At 43.0% G+C, this 22,130-nt stretch overlaps 1 protein-coding gene and 1 long non-coding RNA gene across 3 annotated transcripts; one reads left to right on the forward strand and one right to left on the reverse strand.

Moving 5' to 3' along the window:
* The first annotated feature begins 214 nt into the window (after positions 1 to 214).
* LOC127925798 (E3 ubiquitin-protein ligase RING2-like) lies at positions 215 to 22,065 on the forward strand. 2 transcript variants are annotated; one of them, XM_052511136.1, is made up of 8 exons: positions 215 to 271; positions 2,857 to 2,952; positions 8,097 to 8,257; positions 10,386 to 10,601; positions 12,661 to 12,760; positions 13,269 to 13,444; positions 14,168 to 14,357; positions 21,852 to 22,065. In XM_052511136.1, exons 2-8 carry the CDS (start codon positions 2,866 to 2,868, stop codon positions 21,951 to 21,953), a joined length of 1,032 nt encoding a protein of 343 aa, XP_052367096.1. In that variant the 5' UTR covers positions 215 to 271; positions 2,857 to 2,865; the 3' UTR covers positions 21,954 to 22,065. The 2 variants fall into 2 exon arrangements, with proteins under 2 accessions (XP_052367096.1, XP_052367095.1); XM_052511135.1 differs by having other exon boundaries at positions 13,266 to 13,444; positions 21,852 to 22,064.
* On the reverse strand, positions 8,288 to 10,351 carry LOC127925799 (uncharacterized). Its single transcript, XR_008122256.1, has 4 exons — positions 9,824 to 10,351; positions 9,674 to 9,768; positions 8,824 to 8,863; positions 8,288 to 8,636 (listed from the first exon to the last, which is right to left on the reverse strand). It is a non-coding gene; the product is annotated as an uncharacterized LOC127925799 (long non-coding RNA).
* Positions 22,066 to 22,130: the final 65 nt, after the last annotated feature.

Consider the following 22,130-nt stretch of genomic DNA (forward strand, 5'->3'; position numbering starts at 1 on the left):
TTTTCTCGAATAGGGGTTTAAAAAAATGTTTTTAGAAGCATATTTGTAATTGTTTCCATAAAGTCTTTCTTGCATTTGCTTTCAAGCACAATAAAAATGGACATTGATTAAAATGTAATGTACTTTTGAATTAGATATCCACATTTCTGTTTTTTTTTTTTTTTTAAACGCGGGCTTTTATTTTGAATGAATCCCTCATTACCATACAGGTGACGTCAGTGTTTGTGCTGCTGGCAGAATTACTCGTCTGGTTCGTCTGTATCCACAACACGTAAGTACATAAACAAACACGCTTTGGTCATATATTTGATTGTTTTCATCTAGACTCACACAGTAACGATAAGACAAGGGTTGACCGTCTAAAGGTACATTGAAGAACATATATCTCCGTCTATTTTAGTGCATCGTTGATTGGTCGTGAGGCTTCGTCACATCTCTAACGTTAGCAATCTAGCTCGCGAGCCTGTCCTTTTCTAGTGACATCGCACAATGATATGCACATAAAGCGGTTTTATATTGATGCACAGACACCATTATTTCTAAATACGATTACAATTGACCATGTAAAAGGCTAAATCAGATTTTATCAAAGGCGATTCAGTATTTGCACATCTGTAGCACGCAGGATCCGACACAAAGAAGCTCCGTTAAACTAACGTTACTTAATAATGTGCTGTTGTTTCAATGTCTGGGACGTGAACCTGGAAATATAAAATACAGTTCGCCAGTTTCCTCCCAACATAGTGTTCAGTATTCATTGGTGTGAATGTAACGTTATTCGGGGTAGCTAGTTAATTCATGTGCTTTTTGAGGCAGGACATTAACCCCACGGTAGTTACCTGTCAAACCACCAGATTGATTTTGACAACTATTACCATGTTGAGGTTATTTTTTTTTGTTGTCCAGATGTTCCCTGATGATGTAGCTACAGTATTCATTTATCTACCTCGAGTTTTATATTTCATATAAGGAAATCAGTCAAGTGAAATAAATAAATAATGCCCTAATCTATGGATTTCACATGACTGGGGAGGAACACAGCCATTGATGGGCCTGGGAGGGCTTATGCTCACCCACTGGGGCCCAGCCAATCAGAATTAGTTTTCCCCCTCAGGGGTGTTATTACAGACACAAATACTCCTCAGATTCATCAGCTGTCAGGGTGGCTCGTCTCAGACAATCCCTCAGGTGAAGAAGCAGGATGTGGAGGTCCTGGGCTGGCGTGGTGACACGTGGCCTGTGGTTGTGAGGCCGGTTGGACGGACTGACAAATTCTTTAAAATGACGTGGATGCGGCTTATGGTAGAGAAATAAACATGAAATTATCTGGCAACAGCTCTGGTGGACATTCCTGCAGCCAGCATGCCAATTGCCCATTCCCTCAACATTTGAGACATCTGTGGCAATGTGTTGTGACAACTGCACATTTTATTGTCTCCAGTACAAGGTGCACCTGTGTAATGATCACAATGACAGCATACCACCCTGCCTCTGAAGGTAAACAGGGTTGGTCCTGGTCAGTCCCAGGATGGGAGATGCTGCTGGAAGTGGTGTTGGCGGGTCAGTAGGAAGCACTCTTTGGTCAAAAAAAATATCCAAATGCCCCAGGGCAGTGATTGGGAACATTGCCCCAGGGCAGTGATTGGGAACATTGCCCCAGGGCAGTGATTGGGAACATTGCCCTGTGTAGGGTTCTGTCTCTTGGATGTTATGTTAAACGGCTGACCTAACTCTGTGGTCACTAAAAGATCCCATGCCACTTATCGTAAGAGTAGGGATGTTAACCCTGGTGTCCTGGCTAAATTCCCAATCTGGCCCTCATACCATCATGACCACCTAATCTTCCCCAGCTTCCAATTGGCTCATTCACCCCCTTCATCTTCTCTGTAACTACCGCCCAGGCCACTGTGTTCTTGGGGACCTTCAATGCTGCAGACATTTGTTGGTACCCTTCCGCAGATCTGTGCCTCGACACAATCCTGTCTCTGAGCTCTACGGACAATTCCTTCGACCTCATGGCTTGGTTTTTGCTCTGACATCCACTATCAACTGTGGAACCTTATATACACAGGTGTGCCTTTCCAAATCATGTCCAATCAATTGAATTTACCACAGGTGGACTCCAATCAAGTTGTAGAAACATCTCAAGGATGATCAATGGAAACAGGATGCACCTGAGCTCAATTTCGAGTCTCATAGCAAAGGGTCTGAATACTTATGTAAATAAGGCATTTCTGTTTTTTTATTCTACAAAAAATGTAAAAACTATTTGTCGTTATGTGGTATTACGTGTAGAGATGGATTAAATCGACATTTCCCTCATACATTTCAGAATAAGGCTGTAACATATCAATCTGGTCCTTCTGTAGCTCAGTTGGTAGAGCATGGCGCTTGTAACGCCAGGGTAGTGGGTTCGATTCCCGGGACCACCCATACGTAGAATGTATGCACACATGACTGTAAGTCGCTTTGGATAAAAGCGTCTGCTAAATGGCATATATTATTATTATTATTATATATTATTATTATATTACTTGCCAAAACTATAGTTTGTTAACAAGAAATTTGTGGAGTGGTTGAAAAACGAGTTTTAATGACTCCAACCTAAGTGTGTGTAAACTTACGACTTTAACTGTACCACAAACCCCTGAGGTGCCTTATTGCTGTTGTATACTGGTTACTAACGTAACTAGAACAGTAAAGAACATGTTTTGTCATACCCGTGGTATACGGTCTGATATACCATGGCTTTCAGCCAATGGTACATCAAGTCTGTATTTTTCTGGTGCTGAACAACAGGAAACTGTGTGCCTGTGTGTTTGGTCCATTTTAATGATGCTAATGTTTTTATTCCAGGTTGGGAGTATGACACAGACAGTGCAGACGAATGGGGTGCAACCCCTCAGTAAGACATGGGAACTCAGTCTGTATGAGCTACAGAGGACTCCACAGGTAGGGGAGCACATTTTACTGTAACACCTCTCTGTCTCTGAGCTACAGAGGACTCCGCAGGTAGGGGAGCACATTTACTGTAACACCTCTCTGTCTCTGAGCTACAGAGGACTCCGCAGGTAGGGGAGCACATTTACTGTAACACCTCTCTGTCTCTGAGCTACAGAGGACTCCGCAGGTAGGGGAGCACATTTACTGTAACACCTCTCTCTCTGAGCTACAGAGGACTCCGCAGGTAGGGGAGCACATTTACTGTAACACCTCTCTGTCTCTGAGCTACAGAGGACTCCGCAGGTAGGGGGAGCACATTTACTGTAACACCTCTCTGTCTCTGAGCTACAGAGGACTCCGCAGGTAGGGGAGCACATTTACTGTAACACCTCTCTGTCTCTGAGCTACAGAGGACTCCGCAGGTAGGGTTGTTTTTCACTTTTAGATTTAAAGTGTTATTACGTAGCTTTCCGTGTTTCACAGATCAGGGTTCGTCTATATGTCCAGACATGGCTGCAGACACCGAACCCATCACTAGCTGCATTAGACTTAGCCCTAGTTCACCCGCCTGGTGCCGTAGAGCGGAGGCGGAGCCGCCTGGTGCCGTAGAGCGGAGGCGGAGCCGCCTGGTGCCGTAGAGCGGAGGCGGAGCCGCCTGGTGCCGTAGAGCGGAGGCGGAGCCGCCTGGTGCCGTAGAGCGGAGGCGGAGCCGCCTGGTGCCGTAGAGCGGAGGCGGAGCCGCCTGGTGCCGTAGAGCGGAGGCGGAGCCGCCTGGTGCCGTAGAGCGGAGCCGCCTGGTGCCGTAGAGTGTGCCTCCTCAGACTTTTGGCGATAGTTTGGCAGCCTTTTTCTGAGCGGTGCGGCTGAAACCCACCTCTCCCACGCAGCGCACCGTCAGGAGAAATGGTAACGCAGATAAAGGTACCACATCCACAGTGGAAGCACAGTAATGTCCTTGGATTGGCAGGTGGAGGACTTCTGTGAGGAGGGGAGCAGCTCTGTTTAAGTTATAAGGTCTGAGGGTGTGGGATATGGCCAATTTACCACGGCTAAGGGCTGTGCTAAAGCACGACACAACGCGGAGTGCCTGGATACAGCCCTTAGCCGTGGTATATTGGCTATATACAACAAACCCTTGAGGTGCCTTATTGCTGTTATAAACTGGTTACTAATGTAGTGTTTTGTCATACCCGTGGTATACTGTCTCAAATACCATTGCTTTCAGCCAATCAGCATTCAGGGCTCGAACCACCCAGTTTATAATATACGGTATTGATCACGGCATAGGCTAGCCAATCAGTTCAGATATTACAGGAAGGCTCCTCATGGATTCCTTTGTAAAACGGAGTTCTGAAGACATTACGTTAACCGAGACTCCTCAAATGCGTCACTGTTTCCAACATGAACTTCTGTGTGAATCGGCTTTTTAGTGGAATAAAACCCAGTGGTTTCTTTAGGTGGATGACGAGGCGCTGTATGAATCTAAAAATGTAAAAAGAAGAAATTGTAACCCTTGGTGAATCTCCCTAGTTTCCTTTTGTGGTGGTGTGTGTCTTCCGACATCATACCGTGCCTTCGGAAAGTATTCAGACCCCTTGACTTTTTCCACATTTTGTTACGTTACAGCCTTATTCTGAAATGTATGAGGGAAATGTTGATTTAATCCATCTCTACACGTAATACCACATAACGACAAATAGTTTTTACATTTTTTGTAGAATAAAAAAACAGAAATGCCTTATTTACATAAGTATTCAGACCCTTTGCTATGAGACTCGAAATTGAGCTCAGGTGCATCCTGTTTCCATTGATCATCCTTGAGATGTTTCTACAACTTGATTGGGCTCCACCTGTGGTAAATTCAATTGATTGGACATGATTTGGAAAGGCACACCTGTCTATATAAGGTTCCACAGTTGATAGTGGGTGTCAGAGCAAAAACCAAGCCATGAGGTCGAAGGAATTGTCCGTAGAGCTCAGAGACAGGATTGTGTCGAGGCACAGATCTGCGGAAGGGTACCAACAAATGTCTGCAGCATTGAAGGTCCCCAAGAACACAGTGGCCTCCATCATTCATAAATGGAAGAAGTTTGGAACCACCAAGACTCTTTCTAGATCTGCTGGCCTGCCCAAACTGAGCAATCAGGGGAGAAGGACCTTGGTCAGGGAGGTGACCAAGAACCCAATGGTCACTCTGACAGAGCTCCAGAGTTCCTCTGTGGAGATGGCAGAACCTTCCAGAAGAACAACCATCTCTGCAGCACTCCACCAATCAGGCCTTTATGGTAGAGTGGTCAGATGGAAGCCACACCTCAGTAAAATGCACATGACAACCCACATGGAGTTTGCCAAAAGACTCAAATCAAATTTGATTTGTCACATACACATGGTTAGCAGATGTTAGTGTCGCGAAATGCTTGTGCTTCTAGTTCCGACAATGCAGTAATAACCAACAAGTAATCTAGCTAACAATTCCAAAACTACTACCTTATAGACACAAGTGTAAGGGGATAAAGAATATGTACATAAAGATATATGAATGAGTGATGGTACAGAGCAGCATAGGCAAGATACAGTAGATGGTATCGAGTACAGTATATACATATGAGATGAGTATGTAGACAAAGTAAACAAAGTGGCATAGTTAAAGTGGCACATGTATTACATAAGGATGCAGTAGATGATATAGAGTACAGTATATACGTATGCATATGAGATGAATAATGTAGGGTATGTAACATTATATAAGGTAGCATTGTTTAAAGTGGCTAGTGATATATTTTACATCATTTCCCATCAATTCCCATTATTAAAGTGGCTGGAGTTGAGTCAGTGTCAGTATGTTGGCAGCAGCCACTCAATTTTAGTGGTGGCTGTTTAACAGTCTGATGGCCTTGAGATAGACGCTGTTTTTCAGTCTCTCGGTCCCAGCTTTGATGCACCTGTACTGACCTCGCCTTCTGGATGATAGCGGGGTGAACAGGCAGTGGTTCGGGTGGTTGATGTCCTCGATGATCTTTATGGCCTTCCTGTAACATCGGGCGGTGTAGGTGTCCTGGAGGGCAGGTAGTTTGCCCCCGGTGATGCGTTGTGCAGACCTCACTACCCTCTGGAGAGCCTTACGGTTTAGGGCGGAGCAGTTGCCGTACCAGGCGGTGATACAGCCCGACAGGATGCCCTCGATTGTGCATCTGTAGAAGTTTGTGAGTGCTTTTGGTGACAAGCCAAATTTCTTCAGCCTCCTGAGGTTGAAGAGGCGCTGCTGCGCCTTCTTCACGATGCTGTCTGTGTGGGTGGACCAATTCAGTTTGTCTGTGATGTGTACGCCGAGGAACTTAAAACTTACTACCCCCTCCATTACTGTCCTGTCGATGTGGATAGGGGGGTGTTCCCTCTGCTGTTTCCTGAAGTCCACAATCATCTCCTTAGTTTTGTTGACGTTAAGTGTGAGGTTATTTTCCTGACACCACACTCCGAGGGCCCTCACCTCCTCCCTGTAGGCCGTCTCGTCGTTGTTGGTAATCAAGCCTACCACTGTTGTGTCGTCCGCAAACTTGATGATTGAGTTGATGATTGAGTTGGAGGCGTGCGTGGCCACGCAGTCGTGGGTGAACAGGGAGTACAGGAGAGGGCTCAGAACGCACCCTTGTGGGGCCCCAGTGTTGAGGATCAGCGGGGTGGAGATGTTGTTGCCTACCCTCACCACCTGGGGGCGGCCCGTCAGGAAGTCCAGTACCCAGTTGCACAGGGCGGGGTCGAGACCCAGGGTCTCGAGCTTGATGACGAGCTTGGAGGGCACTATGGTGTTAAATGCCGAGCTGTAGTCGATGAACAGCATTCTCACATAGGTATTCCTCTTGTCCAGATGGGTTAGGGCAGTGTGCGGTGTGGTTGAGATTGCATCGTCTGTGGACCTATTTGGGCGGTAAGCAAATTGGAGTGGGTCTAGGGTGTCACGTAGGGTGGAGGTGATATGGTCCTTGACTAGTCTCTCAAAGCACTTCATGATGACGGAAGTGAGTGCTACGGGGCGGTAGTCGTTTAGCTCAGTTACCCCTCTTGAAGCATGTGGGAACAACAGACTGCGATAAGGATTGATTGAATATGTCCGTAAACACACCAACCAGCTGGTCTGCACATGCTCTGAGGGCGCGGCTGGGGATGCCGTCTGGGCCTGCAGCTTTGCGAGGGTTAACACGTTTAAATGTTTTCCTCACGTCGGCTGCAGTGAAGTCTGCATGTTTTGGTTGCGGGCCATGTCAGTGGCACTGTATTGTCCTCAAAGCGGGCAAAAAGTTATTTAGTCTGCCTGGGAGCAAGACATCCTGGTCCGTGACTGTGCTGGTTTTCTTTTTGTAATCCGTGATTGACTGTAGACCCTGCCACATACCTCTTGTGTCTGACCATGATCTGGAGGAAACCTGGCACCATCCCTACGGTGAAGCATGGTGGTGGCAGCATCATGCTGTGGGGATGTTTTTCAGCGGCAGGGACTGGGAGACTAGTCAGGATCGAGGTAAAGATGAACGGAGCAAAGTGCAGAGAGATCCTTGATGAAAACCTGCTCTGGAGCGCTCAGGATCTCAGATTGGGGTGAAGGTTCACCTTCCAACAGGACAACGACCCAAAGCTCACAGCCAAGATAACGCAGGAGTGGCTTCGGGACAAGTCTCTGAATGTCTTTGAGTGGCCCAGCCAGAGCCTGGACTTGGAGAGAGCTGAAAATACCTGTGCAGAAACACTCCACATCCAACCTGACAGAGCTGGAGAGGATCTGCAGAGAAGAATGGGAGAAACTCCCCAAATACAGGTGTGCCAAGCTTGTAGCGCCGTCCCCAAGAAGACTCAAGGCTGTAATCGCTGCCAAAGGTGCTTCAACAAAGTACTGAGTAAAGGATCTGAATACTTATGTGATATTTCATTTTGTTTCTTTTTTTCCTATACATTAGCTTTGTTTTTGCTTTGTCAATATGAGGTATTGTGTGTAGATTGAGGGGGGGGGGGAAACAATGAAATCCATTTTAGAATAAGACTGTGAAGTAACAAAAAGTCAAGGGGTCTGAATACCCCTCCCCCTGTGCAGGAGGCTATATAGGGTATACAATATATAGGACCAGGGTTAGGTATATGTTTTCCTCTGTGTGTCCACCCAGGAGGCCATCACTGATGGGCTGGAGATAGCCGTGTCTCCCAGGAGCCTCCACAGTGAGCTGATGTGTCCCATCTGTCTGGACATGCTGAAGAACACCATGACAACCAAGGAATGTCTGCACCGCTTCTGTGCCGACTGCATCATCACCGCCCTCCGATCAGGGTATGTACCCCTCCCCTGACCTACCCTAAAGTAACCTACCCTAAAGTAACCACACCTACCCTGACCTACCCTAAAGTAACCTACCCTAAAGTAACCTACCCTAAAGTAACCACACCTACCCTAAAGTAACCATACCTACCCTAAAGTAACCTACCCTAAAGTAACCACACCTACCCTAAAGTAACCTACCCTAAAGTAACCTACCCTAAAGTAACCTACCCTAAAGTAACCATACCTACCCTAAAGTAACCATACCTACCCTAAAGTAACCATACCTATCCATCATCACCACCCTCCGATCAGGGTATGTACCCCTCCCCTGACCTACCCTAAAGTAACCTACCCTAAAGTAACCACACCTACCCTAAAGTAACCATACCTACCCTTCATCACCCCCTCCGATCAGGGTATGTACCCCTACCCTGACCTACCCTAAAGTAACCTACCCTAAAGTAACCATACCTACCCATCATCACCGCCCTCCGATCAGGGTATGTACCCCTCCCCTGACCTACCCTAAAGTAACCTACCCTAAAGTAACCACACCTACCCTAAAGTAACCACACCTACCCTAAAGTAACCACACCTACCCTAAAGTAACCATACCTACCCTAAAGTAACCATACCTACCCTAAAGTAACCTACCCTAAAGTAACCATACCTACCCTAAAGTAACCATACCTACCCTAAAGTAATCATACCTACCCTAAAGTAACCTACCCTAAAGTAACCATACCTACCCTAAAGTAACCATACCTACCCTAAAGTAATCATACCTACCCTAAAGTAACCACACCTACCCTAAAGTAATCATACCTACCCTAAAGTAACCTACCCTAAAGTAACCACACCTACCCTGACCTACCCTAAAGTAACCTACCCTAAAGTAACCATACCTACCCTAAAGTAACCTACCCTAAAGTAACCATACCTACCCTAAAGTAACCATACCTACCCTAAAGTAATCATACCTACCCTAAAGTAACCACACCTACCCTAAAGTAATCATACCTACCCTAAAGTAACCACACCTACCCTGACCTACCTTAAAGTAACCTACCCTAAAGTAACCATACCTACCCTAAAGTAACCTACACCTAAAGTAACCACACCTACCCTAAAGTAACCTACCCTAAAGTAACCATACCTACCCTAAAGTAACCTACCCTAAAGTAACCACACCTACCCTAAAGTAACCACACCTACCCTGACCTACCTTAAAGTAACCTACCCTAAAGTAACCTACCCTAAAGTAACCATACCTACCCATCATCACCGCCCTCCGATCAGGGTATGTACCCCTACCCTCACCTACCCTAAAGTAACCTACCCTAAAGTAACCATACCTACCCTAAAGTAACCACACCTACCCTGACCTACCCTAAAGTAACCACACCTACCCTAAAGTAACCACACCTACCCTAAAGTAACCACACCTACCCTAAAGTAACCACACCTACCCTAAAGTAACCACACCTACCCTAAAGTAACCTACCCTAAAGTAACCACACCTACCCTAAAGTAACCACACCTACCCTAAAGTAACCACACCTACCCTAAAGTAACCTACCCTAAAGTAACCATACCTACCCTTCATCACCGCCCTCCGATCAGGGTATGTACCCCTACCCTCACCTACCCTAAAGTAACCATACCTACCCTTCATCACCACCCTCCGATCAGGGTATGTACCGCTAGCCTGACCTAAAGTAACCCAGCCTGACCTAAAGTAACCTAACTACCTCTAACTAGTCTTGTGCTGGCTGCATCATCATTGCATTCAGATCAGGGTAAAGGTTATGATAAAGATTTGTTATGTAGCTAAACCATGTTCACGTGATGCTCCTCAGTTTGAGCAGAAAGCAACACGACATGCCACACTGTTGACACTAATCTATTCGTTTGGTCTCAGACACGGATCACTCTGTGGTTCTTTTTGTTGTATTTATCAAAGTCCTGATTGACGGCAGATATCTTTTGTTACACAGGACATCACCACCACCACCACCACAGGGTTGATGTCCTGTATAACAAGGGGGTCAGGCTCTCAATGAGTTCTTTATTGACCTACCTGGTAAAGAACAACTGAAAAGGAATCGATCGGTCTATCTCTGTCTGTTCCCCCTAGCAACAAGGAATGCCCTACGTGCAGGAAGAAGCTGGTGTCTAAGCGGTCCCTGCGGCCGGACCCTAACTTTGATGCCCTCATCAGTAAGATCTACCCCAGCAGAGATGAGTACGAGGCCCACCAGGAGAGGGTTCTGGCCCGCATCTCCAAACACAACAACCAGCAGGCCCTGTCTCACAGCATCGAGGAGGGCCTCAAGATACAGGCTATGAACAGGTACTATACCCTGACCTTTAACCTCTGTCCCACAGCATCGAGGAGATCCTCAAGATACAGGCCATGAACAGGTACTGTACCCTGACCTTTAACCCCTGTCCCACAGCATCGAGGAGGGCCTCAAGATACAGGCCATGACTGTCCTGCTCCTCACTATTTCCCATTTCGGTGCCTCCTCACCAACAGAAACTATGAGTGTCTCCTCACCAACAGAAACTATGAGTGTCTCCTCACTAACAGAAACTATGAGTGTCTCCTCACCAACAGAAACTATGAGTGTCTCCTCACCAACAGAAACTATGAGTGTCTCCTCACCAACAGAAACTATGAGTGTCTCCTCACCAACAGAAACTATGAGTGTCTCCTCACCAACAGAAACTATGAGTGTCTCCTCACCAACAGAAACTATGAGTGTCTCCTCACCAACAGAAACTATGAGTGTCTCCTCACCAACAGAAACTATGAGTGTCTCCTCACCAACAGAAACTAATAATAATAATATATGCCATTTAGCAGACGCTTTTATCCAAAGCGACTTACAGTCATGTGTGCATACATTCTACGTATGGGTGGTCCCGGGGATCGAACCCACTACCCTGGCGTTACAAGCACCATGCTCTACCAACTGAGCTACAGGACCACCTCTGACTATGAGTGTCTCCTCACCAACAGAAACTATGAGTGTCTCCTCACCAACAGAAACTATGAGTGTCTCCTCACCAACAGAAACTGAGTGTCTCCTCACCAACAGAAACTGAGTGCCTCCTCACCAACAGAAACTGAGTGCCTCCTCACCAACAGAAACTATGAGTGTCTCCTCACCAACAGAAACTATGAGTGTCTCCTCACCAACAGAAACTATGAGTGTCTCCTCACCAACAGAAACTATGAGTGTCTCCTCACCAACAGAAACTATGAGTGTCTCCTCACCAACAGAAACTGAGTGTCTCCTCACCAACAGAAACTGAGTGTCTCCTCACCAACAGAAACTGAGTGTCTCCTCACCAACAGAAACTATGAGTGTCTCCTCACCAACAGAAACTATGAGTGTCTCCTCACCAACAGAAACTATGAGTGTCTCCTCACCAACAGAAACTATGAGTGTCTCCTCACCAACAGAAACTATGAGTGTCTCCTCACCAACAGAAACTATGAGTGTCTCCTCACCAACAGAAACTATGAGTGTCTCCTCACCAACAGAAACTATGAGTGTCTCCTCACCAACAGAAACTGAGTGTCTCCTCACCAACAGAAACTATGAGTGTCTCCTCACCAACAGAAACTATGAGTGTCTCCTCACCAACAGAAACTATGAGTGTCTCCTCACCAACAGAAACTATGAGTGTCTCCTCACCAACAGAAACTGAGTGTCTCCTCACCAACAGAAACTATGAGTGTCTCCTCACCAACAGAAACTATGAGTGTCTCCTCACCAACAGAAACTATGAGTGTCTCCTCACCAACAGAAACTATGAGTGTCTCCTCACCAACAGAAACTGAGTGTCTCCTCACCAACAGAAACTATGAGTGTCTCCTCACCAACAGAAACTATGAGTGTCTCCTCACCAACAGAAACTATGAGTGTCTCCTCACCAACAGAAACTATGAGTGTCTCCTCACCAACAGAAACTATGAGTGTCTCCTCACCAACAGAAACTATGAGTGTCTCCTCACCAACAGAAACTATGAGTGTCTCCTCACCAACAGAAACTATGAGTGTCTCCTCACCAACAGAAACTATGAGTGTCTCCTCACCAACAGAAACTATGAGTGTCTCCTCACCAACAGAAACTATGAGTGTCTCCTCACCAACAGAAACTATGAGTGTCTCCTCACCAACAGAAACTATGAGTGTCTCCTCACCAACAGAAACTATGAGTGTCTCCTCACCAACAGAAACTGAGTGTCTCCTCACCAACAGAAACTATGAGTGTCTCCTCACCAACAGAAACTATGATGCAGAATATGTTTCTGGAACTATGTTCTTGAATGTTACTTTATCAAAATCCTCTCTGCTCTTCCCTCCTCCCACCACTGGGTGGTCCCCACCTCCCTCCAGGCTGCAGCGAGGGAAGAAGCACCAGCTGGAGAACGGGAGTGGGCTGGAGGACAACGGTGACTCCTCCCACTGCAGCAACGCCTCCGTCCACTCTAACCAGGTACAAGGATACCTTCATTCCCGTGTAGGGTTGCAAAATTCCTGTAACTTCCCCCAAATTCCCAGGTTTATCGGAAATCCCGGTTGGAAAATTCCCAGGATCAAGAGGGGAGGGAGCTGGAAACCTCTCACTGGGACTCTTGATTAAAGGAGCCGGGGGGTTTCAACCCTAATCACATCTATCAAATACCTAAACGGCAATCAGTAAAGTTGAGCTGTGTTAGTACGCCTCTGACATAATGTGTAAGGGTGGGATATATTATGTATGTGGCTATATGAGACGTGTGTGACATGGGATGGGTTAGCGTGCAATGTAATGTACTCTGTTATTATGACGCGGTAAAAATGTATGCAGACAAATATACATTTTGTTGAGTAAAGATCAATCCCACCAGGAACGTGACACCAGGAACGTGACACCAGGAACATTCTCCTCTCTTCCTGCTGTTACATGTTATCCCCTGGGTTGTACTCAGCGAGTCTTTCCCCCCCCAATAAATGTAAAGCAGGAGGCGGGGCCGAGCATCAAGCGTACCAAGACGTCAGATGACTCTGGTCTGGACATGGACAACGCTACAGAGAACGGAGGGGGAGGGGACGTGGCCATGGACGGAGCCAGCGAGATAGAACTGGTGTTCTGTCCTCATCCTACGCTCATGGACAAGGAGGACAACGTGCAGACCAGGTGGCTTTGTGGGAGGGGTTAATGTGTGGGAGGGAGGGGTTAATGTGTGGGAGGGAGGGGTTAATGTGTGGGAGGGAGGGGTTAATGTGTGGGAGGGAGGGAGGGTTAACGTGTGGGAGGGAGGGAGGGGTTAACGTGTGGGAGGGAGGGAGGGGTTAACGTGAGGGGATAGTGCGTGCGTGCATGCGTGCGAGGGAGGGAGGGGATACTGCGTGCGAGGGAGGGAGGGGATACCGTGAGTGAGTGAGTGAGTGAGGGGAGGGAGGGAGGGAGGGAGGGGATACCGCGTGCGTGCGTGCGAGGGAGGGAGGGAGGGAGGGAGGGAGGGGATAGATAGATAGATACCGCGTGCGAGGGAGGGAGGGGATACCGCGTGCGAGGGAGGGAGGGATACCCGCGTGCGAGGGAGGGAGGGATACCGCGTGCGAGGGAGGGAGGGGATACCGCGTGCGAGGGAGGGAGGGGATACCGCGTGCGTGGGAGGGAGGGGGATACGCGTGCGTGGGAGGGAGGGAGGGAGGGATACCGCGTGCGTGGGAGGGAGGGAGGGAGGGGATACCGCGTGCGAGGGAGGGAGGGGATACCGCGTGTGAGGGAGGGAGGGGTTAACGCTTGGGAGGGGGGAGGGGTTAATGTGTGGGAGGGGATACTTGTGTGTTGTTGTCTAAGTGTCTGGTCCAAGGCCCCTGGCTGAAGGCATTAAGTAACACTTGTGTGTGGTAGTGTTGAGTTTGTTCCCAGGTACATCAAGACGTCGGGTAACGCCACAGTGGACCACCTGTCTAAGTACCTGGCTGTGCGTCTGGCTCTGGAGGAACTGAGGAAGAACGGAGAGGCCAGTCCTGTCAATGTAGACGCTGCCTCAGAGAAACAATACACCATTTACATCCCTACAGCCAACGGCCAGTTCACGGTAATAATACAATATATTACCACAAATACTACTACAATACACCATTTATATCCCTACAGACAACGGCCAGTTCACGGTAATGATACAATATATTACCACAAATACTACTACAATACACCATTTATATCCCTACAGACAACGGCCAGTTCACGGTAATAATACAATATATTACCACAAATACTACTACAATACACCATTTATATCCCTACAGACAACGGCCAGTTCACGGTAATGATACAATATATTACCACAAATACTACTACAATACACCATTTATATCCCTACAGACAACGGCCAGTTCACGGTAATGATACAATATATTACCACAAATACTACTACAATACACCATTTACATCCCTACAGCCAACGGCCAGTTCACGGTAATGATACAATATATTACCACAAATACTACTACAATACACCATTTACATCCCTACAGCCAACGGCCAGTTCACGGTAATGATACAATATATTACCACAAATACTACTACAATACACCATTTATATCCCTACAGACAACGGCCAGTTCACGGTAATAATACAATATATTACCACAAATACTACTACAATACACCATTTATATCCCTACAGACAACGGCCAGTTCACGGTAATAATACAATATATTACCACAAATACTACTACAATACACCATTTATATCCCTACAGACAACGGCCAGTTCACGGTAATAATACAATATATTACCACAAATACTACTACAATACACCATTTATATCCCTACAGACAACGGCCAGTTCACGGTAATAATACAATATATTACTACAAATACTACTACAATACACCATTTATATCCCAACAGCCAACGGCCAGTTCACGGTAATAATACAATATATTACTACAAATACTACTACAATACACCATTTACATCCCTACAGCCAACGGCCAGTTCACGGTAATAATACAATATATTACTACAAATACTACTACAATACAGCATTTATATCCCTACAGCCAACGGCCAGTTCACGGTAATAATACAATACTACTACAATACAGCATTTATATCCCTACAGCCAACGGCCAGTTCACGGTAATGATACAATATATTACTACAAATACTACTACAATACACCATTTATATCCCTACAGCCAACGGCCAGTTCACGGTAATAATACAATATATTACTACAAATACTACTACAATACACCATTTATATCCCTACAGCCAACGGCCAGTTCACGGTAATAATACAATATATTACTACAAATACTACTACAATACACCATTTATATCCCTACAGACAACGGCCAGTTCACGGTAATAATACAATATATTACTACAAATACTACTACAATACACCATTTATATCCCTACAGCCAACGGCCAGTTCACGGTAATAATACAATATATTACTACAAATACTACTACAATACACCATTTATATCCCTACAGCCATGGTAATAATACAATGTACACTGCTCAAAAAAATAAAGGGAACACTAAAATAACACATCCTAGATCTGAATGAATGAAATATTCTTATTAAATACTTTTTACTTTACATAGTTGAATGTGCTGACAACAAAATCACACAAAAATTATCAATGGAAATCAAATTTATCAACCCATGGAGGTCTGGATTTGGAGTCACACTATTACTACTATTACTACTGCTATTATTACTATCACTACCACTACTATTACTATCACTACCACTACTATTACTACTATTACTACTATCACTACCACTACTATCATTACCACTACTATTACTACCACTACTATCACTACCACTACTATTACTACTATTACCACCACTACTATTACTACTATCACTACCACTACTATTACTACTATCACTACCACTACTATTACTACTATCACTACCACTACTATTACTACTATTACTACCACTACTATTACTACTACCACTACTATTACTACTATCACTACCACTACTATTACTACTATCACTACCACTACTATTACTACCACTACCACTACTATTACTACTGCTATTATTACTATCACTACCACTACTATTACTATCACTACCACTACTATTACTACTGCTATCATTACTATCACTACCACTACTATTACTACTGCTATCATTACTATCACTACCACTACTATTACTATCACTACTATCACTACCACTACTATTACTACTGCTATCATTACTATCACTACCACTACTATTACTACTGCTATCATTACTATCACTACCACTACTATTACTACTGCTATCACTACTATCACTACCACTACTATTACTACTGCTATCATTACTATCACTACCACTACTATTACTATCACTACTATCACTACCACTACTATTACTACTGCTATTATTACTATCACTACCACTACTATTACTACTGCTATTACTACTATCACTACTATTACTATCACTACTATTACTACCACTACCACTACTATTACTACTGCTATTATTACTATCACTACCACTACTATTACTACTGTCACTACTATCACTACCACTACTATTACTACTGCTATTATTACTATCACTACCACTTATTACTACTGCTATTACTACTATCACTACCACTACTATTACTACTATTACTACTATCACTACCACTACTATTACTACTATCACTACCACTACTATTACTACTACTATTACTACTATCACTACCACTACTATTACTACTATCACTACCACTACTATTACTACCGCTATTATTACTATCACTACTATCACTACTATCACTACCACTACTATTACTACTACTACTATTACTACTACTATTACTACTATCACTACCACTACTATTACTACTGCTATTATTACTATCACTACTATCACTACTATCACTACCACTACTATTACTACTATTACTACCACTACTATCACTACCACTACTATTACTACTATTACTACTATCACTACCACTACTATTACTACTATCACTACCACTACTATTACTACTACTATTACTACTATCACTACCACTACTATTACTACCGCTATTATTACTATCACTACTATCACTACCACTACTATTACTACTATTACTACCACTACTATCACTACCACTACTATTACTACTATTACTACTACTATTACTACTATCACTACCACTACTATTACTACTGCTATTATTACTATCACTACTATCACTACTATCACTACCACTACTATCACTACTATCACTACCACTACTATCACTACTACTACTATTACTACTATCACTACCACTACTATTACTACTATCACTACCACTACTATTACTACTGCTATTACTATCACTACTATTACTACTATTACTACCACTACTATTACTACTATCACTTCCACTACTATTACTACTATCACTACCACTACTATTACTACTATTACTACTACTACTACTACTATCACTACCACTACTATTACTACTATTACTACTACCACTACTATTACTACTATCACTACCACTACTATTACTACTATCACTACCACTACTATTACTACTATCACTACCACTACTATTACTACTATCACTACCACTACTATTACTACTATCACTACCACTACTATTACTACTATTACTACTACTACTACTATCACTACCACTACTATTACTACTATCACTACTACTACTATTACTACTATCACTACCACTACTATTACTACTATCACTACCACTACTACTACTACTACTATTACTACTATCACTACCACTACTATTACTACTATCACTACCACTACTATTACTACTATCACTACCACTACTATTACTACTATCACTACCACTACTATTACTACTATCACTACCACTACTACTATCACTACCACTACTACTATCACTACCACTACTATTACTACTATCACTACCACTACTATTACTACTATCACTACCACTACTATTACTACTACCACTACTATTACTACTATCACTACCACTACTATTACTACTACCACTACTATTACTACTGCTATTATTACTATCACTACCACTACTATTACTATCACTACTATCACTACCACTACTATTACTACTATCACTACCACTACTATTACTACTATCACTACCACTACTATTACTACTATCACTACCACTACTACTATCACTACCACTACTACTACTATTACTACTATCACTACCACTACTATTACTACTATCACTACTACTACTATTACTACTATCACTACCACTACTACTATCACTACCACTACTACTACTATTACTACTATCACTACCACTACTATTACTACTATCACTACTACTACTATTACTACTGCTATTATTACTATCACTACCACTACTATTACTACTATCACTACCACTACTATTACTACTGCTATTATTACTATCACTACCACTACTATTACTATCACTACTATCACTACCACTACTATTACTACTATCACTACCACTACTATTACTACTATCACTACCACTACTACTATCACTACCACTACTACTACTATTACTACTATCACTACCACTACTATTACTACTATCACTACTACTACTATTACTACCACTACTATTACTACTATTACTACCACTACTATTACTACTATCACTACCACTACTATTACTACTATCACTACTACTACTATTACTACTATCACTACCACTACTATTACTACTATCACTACCACTACTATTACTACTGCTATTACTACTATCACTACCACTACTATTACTATCACTACTATCACTACCACTACTATTACTACTGCTATTATTACTATCACTACCACTACTATTACTACCACTACTATTACTACTGCTATTATTACTATCACTACCACTACTATTACTACTGTCACTACTATCACTACCACTACTATTACTACTGCTATTATTACTATCACTACCACTTATTACTACTGCTATTACTACTATCACTACCATTACTATTACTACTGCTATTACTACTATCACTACCACTACTATTACTACTGCTAATACTACTATCACTACCACTACCACTACTATTACTACTGCTATTATTACTATCACTACCACTACTATTACTACTGCTATTATTACTATCACTACCACGACTATTACTGCTGCTATTATTACTATCACTACCACTACTATTACTACTACTATTATTACTATCACTACCACGACTATTACTACTGCTATTATTACTATCACTACCACTACTATTACTACTGTCACTACTATCACTACCACTACTATTACTACTGCTATTATTACTATCACTACCACTACTATTACTATCACTATCACTACTATTACTACCACTACCACTACTATTACTACTGCTATTATTACTATCACTACCACTACTATTACTAATGTCACTACTATCACTACCACTACTATTACTACTGTCACTACCACTACTGCTATTATTACTATCACTACCACTACTGCTATTACTACTATCACTACCACTACTATTAATACTATTACTACTACTGCTACTACTACTATTATTGCCACTATTACTACTACCACTATTACTACTACCACTACCACTATTACTACCACTATTACCACTATTACTACCACTATTACTACCACTACCACTATTACTACCACTAGTACTACTATTACTACTACCACTATTACTACCACTACCACTATTACTACCACTATTACTACTACCACTACCACTATTACTACCACTACCACTATTACTACTACCACTACCACTATTACTACCACTACCACTATTATTACCACTAGTACTACTATTACTACCACTATTACTACCACTACCACTATTACTACCACTATTACTACTATTACTACCACTACCACTATTACTACCACTATTACTACTATTACTACCACTTACTACCACTATTACTACTACCACTATTACTACTACCACTACCCTATTAATACTACCACTACCCCTATTAATACTACCACTATTGCTACCACTATTACTACGATTACTACCACTAGTACTATTACTACCACTATTACTGCCACTACTACTACCACTATCACTACTACTACCACTATTACTGCCACTACTACTACCACTATCACTACTACTACCACCACTATTATTACTATTACTTCCACTATTACTCCCACCACTACTACTACCACTATTACTATTACTACCACCATTACTACTACCACTATTACTATTACTACCACCACTACTACTACCACTATTACTACCACTACTATTACTACTATCACTACCACTACTATTACTACTACCACTATTACTATTACTACCACTACTACTACCACTATTACTATTACTACCACTACTACTACCACTATTACTATTACTACCACTACTATTACTACTACCACTATTACTATTACTACCACTACTACTACCACTATTACTATTACTACCACTACTATTACTACTACCACTATTACTATTACTACCACTATTACTACCACTACTATTACTACCACTACTACTACCACTATTACTATTACTACCACTACTATTACTACTACCACTATTACTATTACTACCACTATTACTACCACTACTATTACTACCACTACTACTACCACTATTACTACCACTATTACTACCACTATTACTACCACTATTACTACCACTACTACTACCACTATTACTACCACTATTACTATTACTACCACTATTACTATTACTACCACCATTACTACTACCACTATTACTATTACTACCACCACTACTACTACCACTATTACTACCACTACTATTACTACTATCACTACCACTACTATTACTACTACCACTATTACTATTACTACCACTACTACTACCACTATTACTATTACTACCACTACTACTACCACTATTACTATTACTACCACTACTATTACTACTACCACTATTACTATTACTACCACTACTACTACCACTATTACTATTACTACCACTACTATTACTACTACCACTATTACTATTACTACCACTATTACTACCACTACTATTACTACCACTACTACTACCACTATTACTATTACTACCACTACTATTACTACTACCACTATTACTATTACTACCACTATTACTACCACTACTATTACTACCACTACTACTACCACTATTACTACCACTATTACTACCACTATTACTACCACTATTACTACCACTACTACTACCACTATTACTACCACTACTATTACTACTACCACTATTATTACTATTACTACCACTACTATTACTACCACTATTACTACCACTATTATTACTATTTCTACCACTATTACTTCCACCACTACTACTACCACTATTACTACCACCACTATTACTACCACTATTACTACCACTACTATTACTACCACTATTACTATTACTACCACTATTATTACTGCCACTATCACCACTATTATCACAATCATCTGCTCTCTGTCAACCAATCATCTGCTCTCTGTCAACCAATCATCTGCTCTCTGTCAACCAATCATCTGCTCTCTGTCAACCAATCATCTGCTCCCTGTCAACCAATCATCTGCTCTCTGTCAACCAATCATCTGCTCTCTGTCAACCAATCATCTGCTCTCTGTCAACCAATCATCTGCTCCCTGTCAACCAATCATCTGCTCTCTGTCGGTCCTCTAGGTGCTGAACGGGTCTTTCTCTCTGGAGCTTGTCAGTGAGAAGTACTGGAAGGTGAACAAACCCATGGAGCTGTACTTCGCCCCCACCAAGGAGCACAAGTAGACCGCCTGGAGTACACCTGGGGGGTAGACCGCCTGGAGTACACCTGGGGGGGTAGCCCGTCTGGAGTACACCTGGGGGGTAGCCCGTCTGGAGTACACCTGGGGGGTAGACCGCCTGGAGTACACCTGGGGGGGTAGACTGGCTGGGGGGTAGACCGCCTGGAGTACACCTGGGGGG

This window comes from Oncorhynchus keta, unplaced genomic scaffold (assembly GCF_023373465.1).
Source record: "Oncorhynchus keta strain PuntledgeMale-10-30-2019 unplaced genomic scaffold, Oket_V2 Un_contig_6276_pilon_pilon, whole genome shotgun sequence".
NCBI lineage: Eukaryota > Metazoa > Chordata > Actinopteri > Salmoniformes > Salmonidae > Oncorhynchus > Oncorhynchus keta.

Excerpts from the sequence above, each read along its gene's own strand:
- LOC127925798 (XM_052511135.1), top strand. The coding sequence starts at position 2,866 with ATGACACAGACAGTGCAGACGAATGGGGTGCAACCCCTCAGTAAGACA. Across the intron at positions 8,258-10,385 it reads ATCACCGCCCTCCGATCAGG|CAACAAGGAATGCCCTACGT; the intron begins GTATGTACCCCT and ends TGTTCCCCCTAG. Across the intron at positions 10,602-12,660 it reads AAGATACAGGCTATGAACAG|GCTGCAGCGAGGGAAGAAGC; the intron begins GTACTATACCCT and ends ACCTCCCTCCAG.